General features: G+C 40.4%; 1 protein-coding gene across 2 annotated transcripts; it reads left to right on the forward strand.

Moving 5' to 3' along the window:
* Positions 1-323: 323 nt before the first annotated feature.
* SPRYD7 (SPRY domain containing 7) lies at positions 324-21064 on the forward strand. Of its 2 annotated transcripts, XM_017873748.1 has the most exons (6): positions 335-691; positions 829-1050; positions 5619-5735; positions 6757-6923; positions 13713-13815; positions 20137-21064. In XM_017873748.1, the coding sequence occupies exons 1-6, from the start codon at positions 586-588 to the stop codon at positions 20232-20234; spliced, it is 813 nt and encodes a 270-aa protein (XP_017729237.1). In that variant the 5' UTR covers positions 335-585; the 3' UTR covers positions 20235-21064. The 2 variants fall into 2 exon arrangements, with proteins under 2 accessions (XP_017729238.1, XP_017729237.1); XM_017873749.1 differs by lacking the exon at positions 829-1050 and having other exon boundaries at positions 324-691.
* The last annotated feature ends 680 nt before the right edge of the window (positions 21065-21744 follow it).

Below are 21744 nucleotides of genomic sequence, written 5' to 3' on the forward strand. Positions count from 1 at the left end.
CAAAGCCTTGCTCAACCTGGGCCCGCGGAGGGAAACCTCGGAAGTCATTTCCATTAGCTCCCCTTCCCCCAAACTGATTCGCTTCTGTCAATCCGTCCATAGAAATAATGTCGAGACCCGGACCAAGGGGTGCTGCGTTTTAAAAATTCTGCATTGGAAAACCCCTGAGAGTACTGAGGGACAGACAGTCGCACTCACCTGTCAGCGCTGGGGGCGTGCGTGAAACCGCCCAAGGAAAAGACCAGCTGGTGCGCAGGCGCACGGCGTCCCACAGCCTCAGGCCGGCCACGCCACGCCCCCTGCCTCGCCTCGCGCGCCACTAGCCCCACCCGTCTCCCCGGCCCCGCCCCGCCGCTCGCCCTGTCGGGTCCCTCCACGGTCCCTTTGATTCTCCGCGTCTTCCTCGCAGGCCAGCCTAACCTCAGCCTGCATTGCGCCCTCCCGGCCTAGGGTGTCGCTGTACCGGCCTCCGAGCTCCACACAGACAAGTCCAGCGCTCGGGCGGGGGCAGGAGACAGAGCGGAGCGGCGGGGGGCGGTGTCGCCTCTGTCTAGGGACGGCGGCGGAGTCGGTGGTCCCTGCGCGATGGCCACCTCGGTGTTGTGCTGCCTGCGGTGCTGCAGAGACGGCGGGACTGGCCACATCCCTCTGAAGGAGATGCCGGCCGTGCAGCTGGATACGCAGCACATGGGTAAGGGCCCTCCCTTCCCCAGACCCAACGGCTCACGGGGCCCGGGCGCGGCGGGCAGGGGGACCTGCAGGGTCAGAGGGTCCCCACGCTGCCCCGCCGTGCAGGCGACGCTGCCCCGACACCCTTTCGTCTCACAGATCTTTCCAGACGCCGGCGGACTCCACCTGGGCCCGGTTCTGTGTTCAAGGCTGCGCAGCCCTCTCTGTGTCTGTCATCGCGAGTGGGCGTGTGGACCTCCCATTTTCCCAGGAACTCCGAGGGCTTCCTCCGGAGATGTCACACGTCCCCAGGCGAGGGGGCGGAGAGTGCCCTCCTGGCGCGCCCCAGTCAAAACCTACACATTTTCAGAATGCTTCTAGGTCAGGTTTTGCTCCTCCTCCTGCCCTGACTGTCGGTCAGGTCTCTTGAGCCCCATCATTTATAGGTTGAAGCCTGTATTATTGGAAGTCATTTTCCTATCACTTAAAGTCAAAACAAAGCAGACTGCAGAAGTCTGAAGTCGCACCTCAGGTCAGAACTTGCCATTTCAACTAAAACCTCCCATTGCCCGACTCCTTAGTCATTGTTAGAGGTACTGTAATTTCATCTGATGGGTCTCTTCCCTACAGGTCAAGCTGTTGCAAAATAAAATAGCACTTTGCTCCTTTGCATCTGCTTTATCCTTTTAATTCCAATCCATATAATTTATCTAACATTCTTCCTCTCCTGTCATAGCCTCTTTCACTACCTTATTTCTGTTCTTAGACTTTTCCCAGGTAGTTTCATGCTTCCGGAATGTGGTTCTAGAAGGAGAGATTTCCCAATATAATTATTTCAGTTAGAGTAATGTGTTTTGTGGATTATTTTATTCTAACTATACTTCTGCACTTTTGATTTTTCACACATTTCTGATTGTTTAAAGGACAGTGCCTTGAAATAAAAAGGCACTTCTTAATATTTATGATAAAACTCTCTCTTGCCCAGATTGCTAATAATTCTGGAAACACTCTGCCCACTACATTTTTGTATAACACATACTAAATGTGATAATTATGTAATCACCTTGTACATGTGTATTTACTTTTAATTCTTAGATCTCCCAAATGTAGTACAGATCCTTAATACATAAGTAATCTTTAAATTATTTTTTATCCATCATCATTTATAGACGATGGAGTTCAAATCCTATAGTTTTCCCCAGAAAATATTTCCATTTCAGTTACACATTTACTGAAGTAATATTTATTAAGCAACTATCAGGTGGCAGGCATTGTTATAAGTGCTTAGAATATAGTGAAGGACAACCATACATAGTTCCTGGAACTCATGATCAACTGCAGCACTTCTTCTTATCTTTACTGTTAGACTCTTGAATTACTGCAGTCTGCTCTTTGGAGCATTCCTTTTCTCTGGTGTCTGCTTCCTCTAGGAAGAGCTGGTCAGATATACTCATTCCACTATGTTTTATTTCTCTAAAGCTGTCCAACAACTGTCAGCTACTAATTGGATGAAATAAAGTAATGTCATCTCCAAATTTTCTAACTGCATGGAAGTTTTTTCTTTTTTTACTTTTTCTTTTCTTTTCTTTTTTTTTTTTGAGATGGAGTTTCACTATTGTTGCCCAGGCTGGAGTGCAGTGGCACAATCTCAGCTCACTGCAACCTCCACCTCACGGGTTCAAGCGATTCTCCTGCCTCAGCCTCTTGAGTAACTGGGATTACAGATGCCCACCAACACGCCCCGCTAATTTTTTGTATTTTTACTAGAGGCAGGGTTTCACCATGTTGGTCAGGCTGGTCTCGAACTCCTGACCTCGTGATTTGCCTGCCTCAGCCTCCCAAAGTGATGGGATTACAGGAATGAGCCACCACACCTGGCCAGGAAGCTTTTTCTTAACCTTTCTGTAAACTTAAATTATTCAATCACAGAGGAGCCTGATTTGAGAACCTGAATAAAATGAAAGAAAAGGGTTGTTGAGTTAGAAGAGCATGGATTGATCTTGACTTGAAACTGGAAACACATGGATTTGGTTGTGTGAAACATTATTATATTAAATAACCTAAGAAATATGATTTTTTTAAATAAAATTGTATACTTCAAGTGATTATCTCTCAGGGTTGTCATTTTGGTGATGTTGTATTACTTAAAACCACTTTGGAATTCTTCTTTTGGAATTTCCTATGGCATAGTTTTTGTAAGTATTATCATTGATGCCATATCTTTGGCTTTTAATTGTGAGTTGACATTTTAGAAACAAATGACTTCCAAGGTAGCTACTTTGAAAGCGATACCACTCATTTGGAAATGTATGTTTCTTAAAACATCCTCTGTGGCTATGTTTATGCGGCATTCTGACTGTACTCAAATTTGCCTTGACTGTCTAAGCAGTACCAATCATTAAAACTACAAATTCAAATACAGGACATTTGTATACTTAAGAGAAATGAGATAAGCTTAAAATGATTCCCTAATGATTCATAAACACCCTTAATATTCTTTTTTTTTTTTTTTTTTTTTTGAGAGGGAATCTCGCTCTGTCACCCAGGCTGGAGTGCAGTGGCCTGATCTCAGCTCACCGTAACCTCCGCCTCCTGGGTTCAAGTAATTTTCCTGTCTCAGCCTCCTGAGTAACTGGGACTACAGGCGCCCACCACCACGCCTTGCTAATTTTTGTATATTTAGTAGAGATGGGGGTTTCACCATGTTGACCAGGCTGGTCTTGAACTCCTGACCTCAAGTGATCTGCCTGCGTCAGCCTCCCAAAGAGCTGGGATTGTTAGCCACAACCCCTGGCCAAGAGGATTTTATCCCATTGTGCTGGCAAAAGTCCTGAGATTCTAATTGTAGTTGATTAGGTCATGTAGCAGTTCTTAGTTACTGTGGCCAAGAAATGTGCAGGGCACTGATTGCCTTAACCTAGGTCAAATGTTGTACACCTGAAGCAGAGATAGTCGGCTTTCTTGGAACTGTTTTGATCTCCAGAGGGAAGTCTGTGGGGAAAGGGAGAACAGATGCTGCATGTCCACTACAAAGTGCTTAGCACAGCATATTCATTCATCCTTTATCAGTTATTTGATGAGCAGCTGCTCAATGCCAAACACTGCATGGTCTTTGCCATCAAGGAAGATGCTCTCCAGTTGAAACTACTGCAGGTATATGGAGTAGAAAGATGCAAATTATTTATAAAGGTCCTTTCCCAGAATTTGGGAGTTAACTTTTTAAATTAGAAAAAAAAGGATGCTAATGAATTTTTAGTAATCATACAATAGGATCTCAGTTTTACCTTGTTTAAGGGATAGCATTTCTTAACCAGTTTAGAATTGTGTTAGAATCTGAAAATTTTGCATTTCTCTTATGTATTTGTCCCAAATAATTTTGTTTACCTGTGAATTCAGCCTTTTGTTACTATAACATAATTTTTTTAACCCCTTCTGGAAGAGTCCCATACAGTTCTAATATTCAGATCTGCTTGGCTGGTACAGTTATTGCCAGCAAAGTGGTAGTAGTGGCCACAAGTATTGGGAGTTATATGCATTGGTGTATGGGCTATTTCTTACATGTTAGAATTATGTGTATTCTCTGATATACATGTTTTCCTAAATCAAATTGGGACTAGGAACACATCAGGAGACAGTATCTCTCTTTCTCACTCTCATCTATAGATGTTATTTCATCTAAAATAAAAATTTTCCACAAGAATAAAGTGCGTGTAAGAATGTTAAAACCTTGTTTACATATTTGCAATGTGATTGAAGTAGCTATCTTAATAAACATTTTAAGATCCTAAAGTTAGCAGTTTTTCACTGTCAGGTACTTCAACATAGATGTGTGTTCTTTTTCATATTCCCTGTACTCTTCAGTTCTTATATGACTCATGCACAAGTATGGTAGCTTGTATTTAGTAGGCATTCAGGTGGCTTTTAGTAAATTGTTTTAATTCGTTTGAATAGAATTGAAAACTACCAATTTACTAAAGTCTCTTGTGTTTATGTTTTGGTTTAAATTAAGAAATTATGAAATCATCAAATTGGTATCCTAGCTAAATATTAAAGGAGCTAATCTATTTCTACCTTAAAAGTGTTTTAAACGTTCAATATAATTCAGAGTTATTACAGTTTACTTGAAACTGCTTAATTAAAACTTACTTCTGTCGCCCAGGCTAGAGTACAGTGGTGCAATATCAGTTCACTGCAACCTCCGCCTCCCAGGCTCAAGTGATCCTCCCACCTCAGCCTCCCAAATAGCTGGGACTACAGGCTCATGCCACCACACCAGCTAATTTTTGTATTTTTTGTAGTTATGGGGTTTTGCAAGGTTGCCCAGGCTTCTCGACTTCCTGCACTCAAGCAGTCTGCCCACCTCGGCCTCCCAAAGTGCTGGGATTACAGGTGTGAACCACTGTACCCAGCGTGCTTAATTAAAATTTATACATACAAATGAATATTACTTATAAATGTTCTCTTAGGAAAAAATAGTGAATTAAATATTTAAAATAATTCAGCTATATTTCACAGTACTTACAGTGTCCCTATTTTTTGTGGACTGAGTTAGAACTGAACAAATTAATCCTGATTGTTGGATTGAAAATACAAAACTTGGCCGGGCGCGGTGGTTCACGCCTGTAATCCCAGAACCTTGGGAGGCTGAGGTGGGCAGATCATGAGGTCAGGAATTCAACACCAGCCTGACCAATATGGTGAAACCCCTGTCTCTACTAAAAATATAAAAATATAAAAATTTTGCGGGGCATGGTGGCACACGCCTGTAGTCCCAGCTACTCAGGAGGCTGAGGTAGGAGAATCACTTGAACCCAGGAGGAGGAGGTTGTAGTGAGCCAAGATCATGCCACTGTACTCCAGCCTGGGCAACAGAGAAGACTCCATCTCAAAAAAAAAAAAAAAGAAAAGAAAATATAAAACTTTACATAGTGTCTGCATTTTTTATTTAGGAACAGATGTTGTTATTGTAAAGAATGGAAGAAGAATATGTGGAACAGGAGGTTGTTTAGCCAGCGCACCTTTACACCAAAACAAAAGCTATTTTGAATTCAAAGTCCAGTCCACAGGTTGGTATAATGGTATTTTACTATTAAAAGTCCTAATTGTTCTAAATATTAAGAGTAAATTGTAACATATAAAAAAGATTCAGAAGGTAATATAAAAGCACCAAACTCTTAGAAGATCTGGGTCTTCTACTTCTTATTGTGTGATCCTGGGTAAATTAGTTAATTTAGTTAAATTAGGTTCAGTTTTCTTATCTATAAAATGGGTATTACAGGAGCTGCCCTTTCTGCCTCATGGGAACTCTATGTATGAAAGTGTTTTAAGACAAGACATGCTGTATAAATATAAGGCACTAGTATTTTTAATGGGATCCAGATGAACCCTCTTGTTTGGTCAAGCATATAAGGTCAAACATATAAGCAGCATATACTGTTGTTTTGGAGTACTTACACTGTTCCAGGTGCTTTACTTGCATTATCTTGTTGTATGTTTTCATAACCTTGTGAGGTGAGTACTGTTAGAATCCTCAGTTCACAGATAAGGAAACAAAGAGAGGTTAGGTAATTTGCGCAAGATGATGTAGCAGAGTCAAGATTTAATCTTCATTTGCACAATTCCAGGGCCCACTCTCTTATCTCCTAGGCTGCATTACATCTGTGGAGAACATAGTATAGTTTGCAAACTACTTTTATTTTATTTTATTTTATTTTATTTTATTTATTGAGACAGGGTCTGGCTCTGTCACTCAGGCTGGAGTGCAGTGGAATGGTCATGGATCACTGCAACCTCAACTTCCCTGGCTCAAACAATCCTCCCACCTCAGCCTCCTAAGTACCTGGGGTTACAGGCGCATGCTCCCATATCCAGCTAATTTTTGTATTTTTTATAGAGACAGGGTTTGGGCATGTTGTCCAGGCTGGTGCAAACTACTTTTAAAAGAAGATTTTTTTTTAAAGAGTAATAGAAAACAATTTAGTGATAATACAGCACTTCCTTTAAAAAGTTTATACTCCCTTTTAAAATAACTCTGTTTATGGTTGTAGTCTTCAGATTTTGAGGGCATTTAAACTATTATATTTTTAGGAATCTGGGGTATTGGTGTTGCAACTCAGAAGGTTAACTTGAATCAGATTCCTCTTGGCCGAGATGTGCACAGTCTGGTGATGAGAAATGATGGAGCCCTTTACCACAACAATGAAGAGAAAAATAGGCTGCCAGCAAACAGTCTTCCACAGGAAGGAGATGTGGTGGTGAGTTCCTTCGTGGAGTTGCTTTCCACTGTAAATGACGAAACTTGAACTGCTTTTAGTATCTACAGCTTTGCCTGGGAGTTTGTGGTTTGAATTCCAAAGCAATGGAATTGGATCTAATGAGATGGTGCATTTTCCAAGAGAGCACTTGGTGTAGATGTTGTGCCCTACTCAACTGCCCCCTCCTTTTTAGAGCTGCCACTGGCCAGGAAAATCAGTGTGAACCCTTATTTCTACTCTGGAGAATTAATGACAGGCTGGCTGCTGACCACACATTCCTGTTTCTCTCATATTAGAGAAACCTTGGCCCACAATTGTAAGTTTGGTTTGCTGAAGCTTATATTAGAAAATGCTAGATATTTTTGAGGCTGGATATCTCTTAGGGAAAATATTCACATTTATTTCTTGGATTTTGTTTTGTTTTGTTTTTCTTGGAGTCTTGCTCTGTCACCTAGGCTGTAGTGCAGTGGCATGATTTTGGCTCACTACAACCTCCACCTCCCAGGTTAAAGCTATTCTCCTGCCTCAGCCTTCTGAGTAGCTGGGATTACAGGCACACACCACCATGCCCAGCTGATTTTTTTGTATTTTTAGTAGAGATGGGGTTTCGCCATGTTGGCCAGGCTGGTCTCGAACTCCTGACCTCAAGTGATCCATCTGCCTCCGCCTCCCAAAGTGCTAGGATTACAGGCCAGAGCCACTGCACCCAGCCACACATTTATTTCTTAATTTGTTATGAAATTCTGTTAGAGAATTACACCATTTTATCAGAAATGTTCATCTTCATTAAACTTAACCTAATTAAACTCTTCAGAGAACAGAACTCAAAATCCTAAAGCTTGATTGTAGAAAAGTTTTTCTTTTTTAGAAAGCAGAGGAAGGCGAGGCCCGGTGGCTCAAGCCTGTAATCCCAGCACTTTGGGAGGCCGAGACGGGCGGATCACGAGGTCAGGAGATCGAGACCATCCTGGCTAACATGGTGAAACCCCGTCTCTACTAAAAAAATACAAAAAACTAGCCGGGCGAGGTGGCAGGCGCCTGTAGTCCCAGCTACTCAGGAGGCTGAGGCAGGAGAATGGCGTAAACCCGGGAGGCGGAGCTTGCAGTGAGCTGAGGTCCAGCCACAGCACTCCAGCCTGGGCAACAGAGCGAGACTCCGTCTCAAAAAAAAAAAAAAATAGAAAGCAGAGGATAGTAAAAGTTACATGTTATTAAGACTTTTCTGTTTTTACTCCTAACTGGCTATATTTAACTCTTTACAAAGCTAGCACATTGAAAATGTAATCCAAAGATTTCTTTCTGTCTTTACCAGGTACTTCCTTCCACACTGCATATCCAAAACCCCTCCCTATCCACTGAGGTCAGGCTACTGATTGAGAACAGAGTCCTAGAGTCTCCTTGAGCCGAGGTGCCATTGTACACTGAACCTTGGGTTCTCAATTCTGATATCAAGTTGAGAGGAATCCGTGAATAATGAGAGAAAGTTTCTAATAAGATGATATAGATAAGAGAAATCCAGGTTAATTAATTATAAAAAAAGTACAGTATTTTAGAAAGAATAAAGAAAGGTGTGGAAATTAAGATTTTTAATTATGGCCTGATCTTTCTTCTCTTTTTTGCAATTTAAAAAATATGAACAACAGTAAGTTTTTAATTGTTGGAAGTTTTTTTCCAGAATTTACTAAAGAAAAAAGGAGATGAAAGGCATAAGCCATTAAAAAAATCTGCTTTTCCCCATTCTTTTTGAATAGCTGGTTCTATATTTGTAGATCATTGCCAGATGCCCATAATATGGAACATCCTTATTCAAATGGTGATTTCTTGAAAGAGAATCTTGAAGTCAAGTTGATGCTGTCAACCTGTTTACCCTAAAAGATGAAATTCAAACATAAGAAAGGATAATCAGTAACAAATGTTTTTCTTTGTTGATGAACTGAAACTTCTACCTGCTTTCCTATCTCATTTCATTCATTGTAATGTCTGATAGCATAATGTTANCTAAAGAAAAAAGGAGATGAAAGGCATAAGCCATTAAAAAAATCTGCTTTTCCCCATTCTTTTGAATAGCTGGTTCTATATTTGTAGATCATTGCCAGATGCCCATAATATGGAACATCCTTATTCAAATGGTGATTTCTTGAAAGAGAATCTTGAAGTCAAGTTGATGCTGTCAACCTGTTTACCCTAAAAGATGAAATTCAAACATAAGAAAGGATAATCAGTAACAAATGTTTTCTTTGTTGATGAACTGAAACTTCTACCTGCTTTCCTATCTCATTTCATTCATTGTAATGTCTGATAGCATAATGTTACAGACTGAAGAATGCCACTTTTAGTCTGTCAGTGTCATTAAATTAGACTTCAAGTTTTCATGCTTATTCTCATAAAAGGAGAACTAAAACTATGAAATACATGCAGCGCCAAGAAAATAAAAACATTACCCTGCCATATTAACTTTATCTTCCTAGTTCAAACACTGGAGAACAAATTTTACCAATTGTTAACATGGAATAAGTAGAATGGATTATAAGACAGGAAAAGCATTCTCATGTGTTTAGAGAAATCAAGAAAAATAAGCTCCGAACATCTAACCAAATGATTATATGATTATATTCATATGATTATCAGCCAGTACAGCATAGCCTGCTACAGAACTAGAAAGAGATACATGATACAGTTTATGCTTACTTTCCCCTTTTCTTTTTTTTTTTTTGTGACGGAGTCTCACTCTGTCACCCAGGCTGGAGTGCAGTGGCATGATCTCAGCTCACTGCAAGCTCCACCTCCCAGGTTCATACCATTCTCCTGCCTCAGCCTCCTGAGTAGCTGGGACTACAGGCGCCCGCCAGCACACCCAGCTAATTTTTTGTATTTTTTTTACTAGAGACGGGGTTTCACCGTGTTTGCCAGGATGGTCTCCAACTCCTGACCTCGTGATCTGCCTGCCTTGGCCCCCCAAAGTGCTGGGATTACAGGTGTGAGCTACCATGCCCGGCCTACTTTCTCCTTATACATATAATTCTGAAAAGTTCAAATTTCATTCTAACATGCATTTATCAGTTTAATTTTAGAGAAGTCTTATAAACACTCTAATAATAACAATAACGAACACTTCTAAGCATTTATTTATTTATTTATTTATTTATTTATTTATTTATTGAGATGGAGTCTCACTCTGTTGCCCAGGCTGGATTGCAGTGGCGCCATCTCGGCTCACTGCAGCTTCCACCTCCTGGATTCAAGCAATGCTCCTGTCTCAGCCTCTCGAGTAGCTGGGACTACAGGTGCGTGCCACCACGCCTGGCTAATTTTTGTATTTTTTAGTAGAGACGGGGTTTCACCATATTGGACAGGCTGGTCTTGAACTCCTGACCTCATGATCCGCCCACCTTGGCCTCCCAAAGTGCTGGGATTACAGGTATGAGCCACCATGCCCAGACCTAAGTATTTATTATGGGCACTGTTCTAAGTCCCTGGCAAGGATTAAATTGTTTAATGCTCATAATGGCCTTTTGAAATAGGTATTATTATTTTTTTTTTTTTTGAGGTGGAGTTTTGCTCTTGTTGCCCAGGCTGACGTGCAATGATGCAATCTCAGCTTACTGCAAGCTTCCCCTCCCGGGTTCAAGTGATTCTCCTGCCTCAGTCTCTCAAGTAACTGTGATTACAGGTGCCTGCCACCACTCCTGGCTAATTTTTTTGTGTTTTTAGTAGAGACAGGGTTTCGCCATGTTGGTCAGGCTGGTCTAGAACTCCTGACCTCAGGTGATCTACCCGCCTCGGCCTCCCAGAGTGCTGAGATTACAGGCGTGAGCCACTGTGCCCATACAGTAGTGGTAGTATTATCCCCATTTTACAGATTAAGAGAAGTTAAGTAACTTCTTGTGTGAGTTAATTATGAGACTATATAGCTTGGCCAGGTACTATGGCTCATGCCTGTAATTCTAGCACTTTGAGAGGCCAAGGCAGAAGGATCCCTTGAGCTCAGGAATTTGAGACCAGCCTGGGAAACATAGTGAGACCCCATCTCTATAAATAAATAAATAAAATTTAAAAAGAAAATTAGCTGGGCATAGCGGCATGCCGCTGTAGTTCCAACTACTTGGAAGGCTGAGGTGAGAGAAACGCTTCATCCCAGGAGATAAAGGCGGCAGTGAGCCATGATCCTGCTGCTGCACTCCACCCAGCCTGGGCCACAGAGCAAGACCTTGTCTCAAAACAAAACAAAACCAAGATCGTACCTGAAGCAGTCTAATTGCAGAATCTGTTCACTAACCTGCACACAATTATTAATGAAGACATAGAACACATAGTATATTTTGCTATTATTTTGGCAGAGTCAAACCCAGTTTCTTCATCACAGAATAGATTAGGTTAGAAAATACTTGAACTGGCCCATCACAGTGGCACATGCCTGTAATCCCAGCACTTTGGGAGGCTGAGGCAGGTGTCTCACACTGAGCCAAGATCACGCCACTGCATTCCAGCCTGGGTGACAGAATGAGACCTAGTCTCAAAAAAAAAAAAAAAAAAAAAAGGCCGGGCGCGGTGGCTGAAGCCTGTAATCCCAGCACTTTGGGAGGCCGAGACGGGCGGATCACGAGGTCAGGAGATCGAGACCATCCTGGCTAACACGGTGAAACCCCATCTCTACTAAAATACAAAACTAGCCGGGCGAGGTGGTGGGCGCCTGTAGTCCCAGCTACTCGGGAGGCTGAGGCAGGAGAATGGCGTAAACCCGGGAGGCGGAGCTTGCAGTGAGCTGAGATCTGGCCACTGCACTCCAGTCAGGGCGACAGAGCGAGACTCTGCCTCAAAAAAAAAAAAAAAAAGGAAAGAAAATACTTGAGTAAACTATGCTGGGGGTGGGACTTCTCACATCCTTCCTCTCTTCTTTGGTACTGGGATCTTGCTGCTGCAGGCTTGGGTTTAATACTTGCTTGTTTGAGGCTGGGCGCGGTGGCTCACACCTGTAATCTCCACACTTTGGGAGGCCAAGGCAGGCAGATCATTTGAGGTCAGGAGTTCAAGACCAGCCTGGCCAACATGGTGAAACGCCATCTCTACTGAAAATACAAGAATTAGCCAGGCATGGTGGCGGGCGCTGTAATCCCAGCTACTCGGGAGGCTGAGGCAGGAGAATCTCCTGAACCTGGGAAGCGGAGGTTGTGGTGAGCCGAGATCATGCCATTGCACTCGAGCCCGGGTGACAGAACGAGACTCTCTCAAAAACAAAAACAAAACTTGTTTGTTTGCAGTCGACTACTGGGGGGTGAAGGTGCCTGGATTACAGCCTCACTGATCTGAACTGCTAGATTTCTGGTAGTCCCATAATGAAAGTAACATACTTTCTTTTTTTATGTAATTAAGTTTTTGTTCTTTAAAATGAAAACAGACTTTTTCATTAGAAAATGAATCCCAGCCATCAATTAGCTTTATTACTATATCTAAAGACACAAACTAAAGTGAAACAAAGGCAATCTGTGTACTATTTATCTTTCTCAATATTTCTTAATTATTAATAATTGCACTTACCACATTAGCTTCTCTGGGCTTTTGTTGTCTTGCTTTTAAAGAGAGAGAATTAAGACTAAGATGATCTATAAAATCTTTTTTACCTCTAAAAGCTTTTAACTTGGTAGAATTTTCTACAGTCGGAAATCCTGAAATCCTTAAAGTGGTTTGCTTGTTGGTCTATGATGACTTCTCTATTGAAAGATCTCTGCTGTCTTTCAAGGGAAAGATCTCTTTTTGTTATCAGTAGCTATTGTATAAAGTTTTAAAGAGAGATATGGTGATTAAGAGCAAGTGTTTAAAGAGAGGCATGGTGATTTAGAGAGAGGTATTGTGATTAAGAGCAAGTATTCTGAAACCATACTGCATGGATTTAAATCACAGCTTTTCCACTTCCTAGCTGTGCAACCTTAGGTAATTTACTTAATCTTTCTGTGCTTTAGCTACCTCATCTGTAAAATGGGGATAATACTACTATCTTCTTGTGGGGATTAAATGAGTAAATATGAACTGCCTAGAATAGTAGCTATTGGTATATAATATGGGCTAAGTCTTTTCTAGCATTTTAACAATAATTATTAATATCACTAATTGTGATTTTTTCCATCAATAGTGTACCAATTAATTTTATTACATTGTTTTCAAATGATTCGAGCTGTTATTTTCTATTTTTTAACTTGAAACTAATTACCAATTTTATTCAGTTATAAACACCAGCTTTTCCTTGATAATACACTTGACAAATTTGAAACCAGGATAAGGAGATGTAGAAATGTGTTATTTCTTTCTGGAAATAAATTGTATAGAGACGTTTCTTCATAATTTGAAAACAGTGACAGGTAGTAAGTCCTGACAGTGAAAAAAACCTTTGTTTTTCCTTCTTAAGATCAAATTCTGTAGAGAGAGAGCAGTGTTTTCTGTATGAGTGTGAAAGTTTTATCTATTCATGGTATGTAGTACTTATATTATCTTAGCATTCAAAATATAAAATCCAGATTATACAAATATAATTCTAGGATTTAAACTGAATCCTAGTTCAGTTTTACCTTAATGTTTTACCTCTAATGTGGGCTCTTGGGATGTTACCTGACTTTATCCCCCCTCATAATCACTACTAATTTTTTTAGCTCAGTTCAAGTAGAATTCTACCAAATTGTCAACCCTTAATGAAAATCGTTGTCAACCTATGCTTAGCTTTTTGTGTTTCCATACTTCCCAGTCAATGCTTTCTGACAGCTCAGCTTTTATGGAACATTTCTGTTTTTTCCTTTGTAGGGTATTACATATGACCATGTCGAGTTAAATGTATACTTGAATGGAAAAAACATGCATTGTCCAGCATCAGGTATACGAGGGACAGTGTATCCAGTTGTTTACGGTAAGCTAAAATATTTCTAGTGTATTATTAGATGTAAACTTTTGTTTGGCTTGTGTATCAGTCCATTTTCATACTGCTATAAACACATACCCAAGACTGAGTAATTTATAAAGGAAAGAGGTTTAATTGACTCACAGTTACACAGAGCTGGGGAGGCCTCAGGAAACTTACAATCATGGCAGAAGGGGAAGCAAACACATCCTTCTTCACATAGCAGTGGGAAGGAGAAGATTGAGTGAAGTGGGGGAAAGCCCCTTATAAAACCATCAGATCTTGAGAGAACTCACTCACTATTATAAGAACAGCATGAGCGTAACCACCCCCATGATACAATTACCTCCCACCGGGTCCCTCCACAACATGTGGAGAATATGGGAACTATAATTCAAGATGAGATTTGAGTGGGGACACAGCCAAACCATATCAGCATGTATGTTACTTTTATAGCTATCATCTAGAAATCTGGACACACTGTTAATAAGGACCTTTTATTTATTTATTTATTTATTTATTTATTGTTTGAGATGGAGTCTCGCTCTTCACCCAGCCTGGAGTACAGTGGCATGATCTCGGCTCACTGCAACCTCCGCTTCCTGGGTTCAAGAGATTCTCCTGCCTCAGCCTCCCGAGTAGCTGGGATTACAGGTGCCTGCCACCACGCCTGGCTACTTTTTGTATTTTTAGTAGAAATGGGGTTTCACCATGTTAGCCAGGCTGGTCTTGAACTCCTGACCTCAGATGATCCACCCACCTTGGCCTCCCAAAGTGCTAGGATTACAGGCGTGAGTCACCACGCCCGGCCATAAGGACCTTTTTATATGGAATGTAGTCAGTAGGATATTACAATCCCACTTCGCAAGATTAAGGATAGTTTCTGTTCCCCATGTATTAAAAAAAACTTGCTAACTACAATGATTATACTTAAATATGCAATAACCATACTCCCTTTTTCAACATGTAGTTTTATGTTTTAGAAAGTTTCAAAAAGCTTTACTGAATTTAGAAAATATTTTCTGCAAGTTATTGGGAATGATTGCATGACCAGGAAACATAATTATAAATAATATTTTGGAATTAGAGATGGGAATTTTAGGTAGACTGCGCATTAATAACCTTTACAAAATTCCCTAAATGTTAACACTTTTCTGAGGGAAATAGTGACTTGGAATAGTTTCATACTGATTGTTTTGCTTTGGTAGTCGCATATGTATAAGTGCTATTATTTCTATACAAGTGTGTCCCTCCAAGACTTGGGCTACTTGAGAGATGACTCTATACCACTTAATTACTTTAATTTTTTGTTTTTTGTTTTTTTTTGCAACAGAGTCTTGCTCTGTCCCCCAGGCTAGAGTGCAGTGGCTTGATCACAGCTCACTGCAGCCTCAAACTCCTGGGTTCAAGCAATCCTCCTGCCTCAGCAACCCCAGTAGCTGGGACTACAAGTGTGCACCACTATTGGGATTATAGGCATGAACCACCACATCCGGCCTACCTTAATTTTTATTATAGAAAATTCCAAACATGTACAAAAGTAAAAAGAATAGTATAATAAACCCTCATATACCGATCAGCCAGCTTCAAACAGTTACCAACTTGGAGCCAGTTGAGTTTCATCTACACCCCCCCAACCCCCAACGCTGCTATTGTTCTTCACTTACCCTCCTTGGGTTATTTTGAGGCAAATGCCAGATAATATATAATTTTATTCATAAATGTTTTATTCATATCTCTAAAAAAAGGTCTCTCTCTCTCTCTCTTTTTTTTTAGAAAAACATAACCACAATGTCTTTATCCATTCTGCTTCATTTTTTATATTATCAACTTTTTTTTTTTTTTTTTGAGACAGAGTGTCTCGCTCTGTCACCCAGACTGGAGTGCAGTATTGTGATCTCGGCTCACTGCTGCCTCCACCTCCTGGGTTCAAGCTATTCTCGTGCCTTAGCCGCCAGAGTAGCTGGGATTACAGGTGTGTATCACCACGCCCTGCTAACTTTTGGGTTTTTTTGTTTTGTTTTGTTTTGAGACAGAATCTCGCTCCATCGCCAGGCTGGAGTGCAGTGGCGCGATCTCGGCTCACTGAAACCTCTGCCTCCCGGGTTGAAGCGATTCTCCTACCTCAGCCTCCTGAGTAGATGGGACTACAGGCACGCACCACCACGCCCAGCTCATTTTTGTATTTTTAGTAGAGACGGGGTTTCACCATGTTGGCCAGCGTGGTCTCAATCTCTTGACCTCGTGATCTGCTTGCCTCGGCCTTCCAAAGTGCTGGGATTATAGGCGTGAGCGCCTGGCCAACTTTTGTATTTTTACTAGAGATGGGGTTTCACCATGTTGGCCAGGCTGATCTCAAACTCCTGAGTTCAAGTGATCTGCCCACCTCGGCCTCCCAAAGTGCTGGGATTACAGGCATGAGTCACTGTGCCCAGCCTATTTTATATCATCAACTTTAAATAAACAGGTATATGATTTTTCTGCCTGTAGTTTTAGTAAGTCTAAAAATATTTTCTCATTTAAGTTCTTAAATTTGGGTTATAATAAGAACTAATTAGGACCAGCACGGTGGCTCACACCTATAATCCCAACACTTTGCGAGGCCGAAGCTGGTGGATCACTTGAGGTCAGGAGTTTGAGACCAGCCTAACCAACATTGTGAAACCCTATCTCTAGTAAAAATATAAAAAATAAGCCAGGCATGGTAGCGCACTCCTGTAATCCCAGTTACATGGGAGGCTGAGACAGGAAAATCACTTGAACCCAGGAGGTGGAGGTTGCAGTGAGCTGAGATCGTGCCATTGCACTCCAGCCTGGGTGACACAGCCAGACTTTGTCTCCACAAAAAAAAAAAAAAAAAAAAGGGAAAGAAAAAGAACTAATTACGCCGGGCACAGTGGCTCATGCCTGTAATTCCAGCAGTTTGGGAGGCCGAGACAGGTGGGTCATTTGAGGTCAGGAGTTCAAGACTAGCCTGACCAACATGGTGAAACCGGGTGTGGTGGCACACACCTGTAATCGCAACTCCTTGGGAGGGTGAGGCAGGAGAATTGCTTGAACCCAGGAGGCAGAGGTTGCAGTGAGCTGAGATCTCCAGCTTAGGTGACAGAGCAAGACTCCATCTCAAAAAAAAAAAAAAAAAAGAACTAATTAAATGTTTTATAGTTTACTGTAAAAGCAGCACTGGTGCAATGACTCATGCCTGTAATCCCAGCACTTTGGGAGGCTGAGGTAAGAGGGTTGCTCGAGTCCAGGAGTTGAGGACCAGCCTTGAACAACATAGTGAGAACCCGTCTCTACAAAAAATTTTAAAATTATCCAGGTGTAGTTGTGCATGCCTGTAGTTCCAGCTACTTGGGAGGCTGAGCTGAGAGGATCTCTTGAGCGTGGGAGATGAAGTCTCCTGTGAGCAGTGGTCATGCCACTGCACTCCAGCCTGGCACCAGAGTAAGACTCTATCTCAAAAGCAACATAAAATTAAAATAGCAGTATCAATGATGACAAACTGGTATGTCAGAATTATACAATAACAAATATAAATAATAATATGATAATAGCCAAAGCTTGTGATTACCTTTTAGTTTAAGGTTTTCATTAGCCTTCTTTTCTCCTAAAATTACTTTTCACTCATTTTACCTTCTGTGTCTTTGCATGTAAATGTGTATTTTAAAACTCAGTTTAGTATTGCATATTGGGTAAGCCTAAAAGCAATTCCTTTATTTACTTGAGTAAATGGAAATTTAGCTTGATATTTGAAATAGGTTAGCCTGAGAAATAAAATAAATATCAGTAGAGTGACAGTTATACAAGTTAACTGTGGCAAATAACTTTAATGCTCTGTTTCTTTTATTCAGCATTATTTGTAATGTATTAAGGTTATAGATACTAAATTATATTTCCTAAATTGAACTCATAAATCAGTCCAATTAAACCAAGTATTTTAATAGCCTGATCCTGTCAAAGATAAACATAAAACTTAAATCCCCTTACCCTTTTGTCTTCCATTCCTAATCCCTGATCAATCCAATCATTCATTTTGTCTCTTCTTACACTTAACCTATAGAGAGAAAAAGACTGGATAACATTGAAGAAGTGTGGTTACAAAGTTATGACTTCTTGGCCGGGCGTCGTGGCTCACGCCTGTAATCCCAGCACTTTGGGAGGCCGAGGCGGGCGGATCACAAGGTCAGGAGATCAAGACCATCCTGGCTAACACGGTGAAACCCTGTCTCTACTAAAAATACAAAAAATTAGCCGGGCGTGGTGGCGGGCGCCTGTAGTCCCAGCTACTCAGGAGGCTGAAGCAGGAGAATGGTGTGAACCGAGGAGGCGGAGTTTGCAGTGAGCCAAGATCGTGCCACTGCACTCCAGCCTGGGTGATAGAGGAGACTCCGTCTCAAAAACAAAAACAAAAAAAACCAAAGTTATGACTTCCAGCCTAATCTGAGCTCTCAATAATTTTCATTAACTCTTTGTGCATGTCTGTGCATTCTGTGCTTCTTGCATTCTCTATTCATCCTCTGAAAATGCCTTGCTTTCTACTTTACAAAAAACAGATGATCACAAGTGAACTCCAGCTTCCCTCTCTCTTCAAGTCCAGTCCTGCCTTCTTTCCATGTCATCTCAGAAGTGGTGCTCTGCATGTTGCAGATACTCTTATCTGTAGTCTGGGTTCCAAACTCCCTAACTCTGGAATGTCACTTTGACAGTTATTTCATCGATATCTCATGTCATGAGCCTCCCTTTTCACTGCTTATAAACATTGAGTCCCATCCCAAACACCCTTCTTTAGGCATGCATCCCTCACTAGTCCTGTGTTTCCCCTTCCCTGGATGGCCACATTTCTTCTGGAATAACCTACATCTGCCATCTTTATTATTTTTCTTTCTTTTTTTTTTTAACATTTAGGTTCGGGGGTACATGTGAGGGTTTGTTACACAGGTAAACTGGTGTCACGGGGGGTTTCTTGTATAGATTGCTTGACTAGCTCGGGGGTAGAGCATTTATCACTTTTACTGTTATTGTTCGTTTGTTCTACAACCCCATCCGGCTGCCATTACACCGCTCATTAAAACCACCCTTGTTAAAATCACTGGTGACTTCATGAATGTCAAATCCAGTATTTACAGTTTATTCTGCATTTATGCTGAAATATAAAGTATATAGTAATGTGCATTAAACTTATATGTGCAATTTAGCAAATAGCTATCAAGTGAACACCCACATTATTATGACTTAGATCAAGAAATAGAACATTTTCTTGGCCCAGATGCAGCCCACACCACAGCTACATTCCTCAGCCAGGGGGAGTAATAACTATTGGATGAGAATGCTAATTATTTACTTGCTTTGTTTTACGGTCATGTTTTGTTTTGTCATCACCAGGGTCAAGTTAATGAACATACTCACCACCCCAAAGGTTTCCTTCTGCCTTTTATATCCTACTCACCTCTCCCTACCCCAGCCCCAACCAACCAACCACTGATCTGCTTTCTGTCACTACAGATTAGCCTGCATTTTCTGGAGTATTATATTAACAAAATCATATGGTCTTTTCTTTTGGTCTGGCTTCTTTCACTCAGCACAATTATTTGAAGATTCATTTATGCTGTAGCATATATCAATAATTCATCAGTTTTTATTGCTGAGAAGTGTAGCACTGTGTGAATATATCACAGTTTCTTTATCCTTCACCAGTTGATGGACATTAGGCTTGTTTCCAGTGTGGGGTTATTACAAATAAAGCTATCGTGAGCATTTGAAAATATGTCTTTGGATATACACATTCATTTCTCTTGAGTAAATGCTGATAAAAACATTTCGAAGCTGAGTAAGGCCTGCAGTCTAGTTCACAGTAGTGTGCCAATATCAGTTTCCTGGTTTGGATGTTGAGCTGTAGTTATGTAAGATGTTACCACTGGGGCAAACTGGACAAAGGGGCACTGGACACTCAACATTTTGCAACTTCCTGTGAATCTATACTTTTCAAAGTTAAACATTTTTTTTAAAAATAATATATCTTAATTGTATACAATTGAGAAAATACAGATAAGCAAATAAGAAAAAAATTACTCATATTCACATCCTCTTGAGAGAATTATTAATAATATTTTATATATATCCTTCCAATGTTTTGACAGATTTTATTTTGTTGTGGCTGTTTTTACCCATAGGATTATGTTTTGTAACAGGGACAGCAGATATATTTATTCTTCTTACCTATTAATATTGTAGTATTATGGAGACAGTTTATTTTATTTTTTAATTATGTATTCATTCAAATTAAAGTGTTTGTTTTTAATTTATTTTCTTTCTTTTTGTATCCTTTAGTTGATGACAGTGCAATTTTGGATTGCCAGTTCAGTGAATTTTATCATACGCCTCCACCTGGTTTTGAAAAAATATTATTTGAACAGCAGATCTTCTGAATGTATTTGTTTTTGAAACTTGTATTTCTGCACTGTTAAAAAATGTTTATCATTTAATAAAACTTTACCTGGCCTATAGATGAAAATATATTCTTAAACATATGCTTGTTGATGCTGTCTAAGGAACCAGTGTATTCAGTTCCTGAATACCACCCTGAAGTTGTGATTTGAAATACTTTATGTTTTGTGAAATGAAAAGAAGCATTTGGGCAGTTTATTTAATTCTTATTTAAATAAATAGAACTATGGGTTTAATTAACAGTATAACATGGCTATATATACATATATATATATTTAAAGGGGACTCTTTCTTACATAATATATTTGTTTTGATAGAGATACAGAGTTGGGTGGGTGTTTTTGTCACTCTGAAGTGTAGACCTCATTCAGTATTTTAGGTCTGCAGTTGGATAATCTTGCCACTTAGTGTCCTTTTTTATATACAATATAACAAAGTGAGAGAAATTTATGTTATTGGCAATTTCATTTTTGGCAATCTATTTACTGTATCATGTACCACTTTCCTTAAAACTTAAATTGCTTATTTGTTGTGTAATGTCGTTGCTTTTGATTTGCTTTGTGAAAGGAGATAAACGTTTCAGTAATTGTCAGAGCATTTTGTTGCCTCAGGCTGTATTACCTCAATTTCAGAGTAAGTAGTGGTTGATCAGTAATGTAGTATACACTGGCAGACATCTAGAATAGTATGATGCTTTATATTTAAATGACATTATTCTTTTAAGGACTTTTATTTGTATGTTTTCTATAAGAAATAATAAAATAATTGTAATTAAGGGATATGCCATACTATATTAAACACATTCTTCCTATGTTGTTAGTTATACACTAAATTCACATCACCTGTGATTATTGCAGTTCCGCGATAAGTGAATCCTCTTCACGACCCTGAGTCTTTGCCGGGTTCCTAGAATCACTGTCCTTTAACTGTTAACGCCCTGGGACCTGAACCAATTACTGTATACATCTTTAGATACGTTGTCTGTTTTCAAATGAGCATGGCAAGGATGCATACTTTTCCCTCCTTTATCAACTAGAAACAGTACATTGTTCAGGAAAACATGGGTGTTAGAAAGAGATCCAAATTGTAGTTTTGCTGCTTATCACATTTTCTCCTCTCTAAGTCTCAGATTCCCATTTATAAAAGGAGCAATCATACTGACATAAGATTCTATGATTAAATAAGGTAATACATGTATAACACCTTAATAATCATAGGCACTTGCACCAGGTGCGGTGGCTCACGCCTGTAATCCCAGCACTTTGGGAGGCCAAGGTGGACGGATCACAAGGTCAGAAGATGGAGACCATCCTGGCTAACACAGTGAAACCCAGTCTCTACTAAAAATATACAAAAAAATTAGCCAGGTGTGGCGGGCGCCTGTAGTCCCAGCTACTCAGGAGACTGAGGGAGGAGGATGGCGTGAACCCAGGAGGTGGAGCTTGCAGTGAGCCGAGATTGCCCCACTGCACTCCAGCCTAGGCAACAGAG

This window comes from Rhinopithecus bieti, unplaced genomic scaffold, assembly GCF_001698545.2.
Source record: "Rhinopithecus bieti isolate Rb0 unplaced genomic scaffold, ASM169854v2 scaffold_7398, whole genome shotgun sequence".
Taxonomy (NCBI): Eukaryota; Metazoa; Chordata; class Mammalia; order Primates; family Cercopithecidae; genus Rhinopithecus; species Rhinopithecus bieti.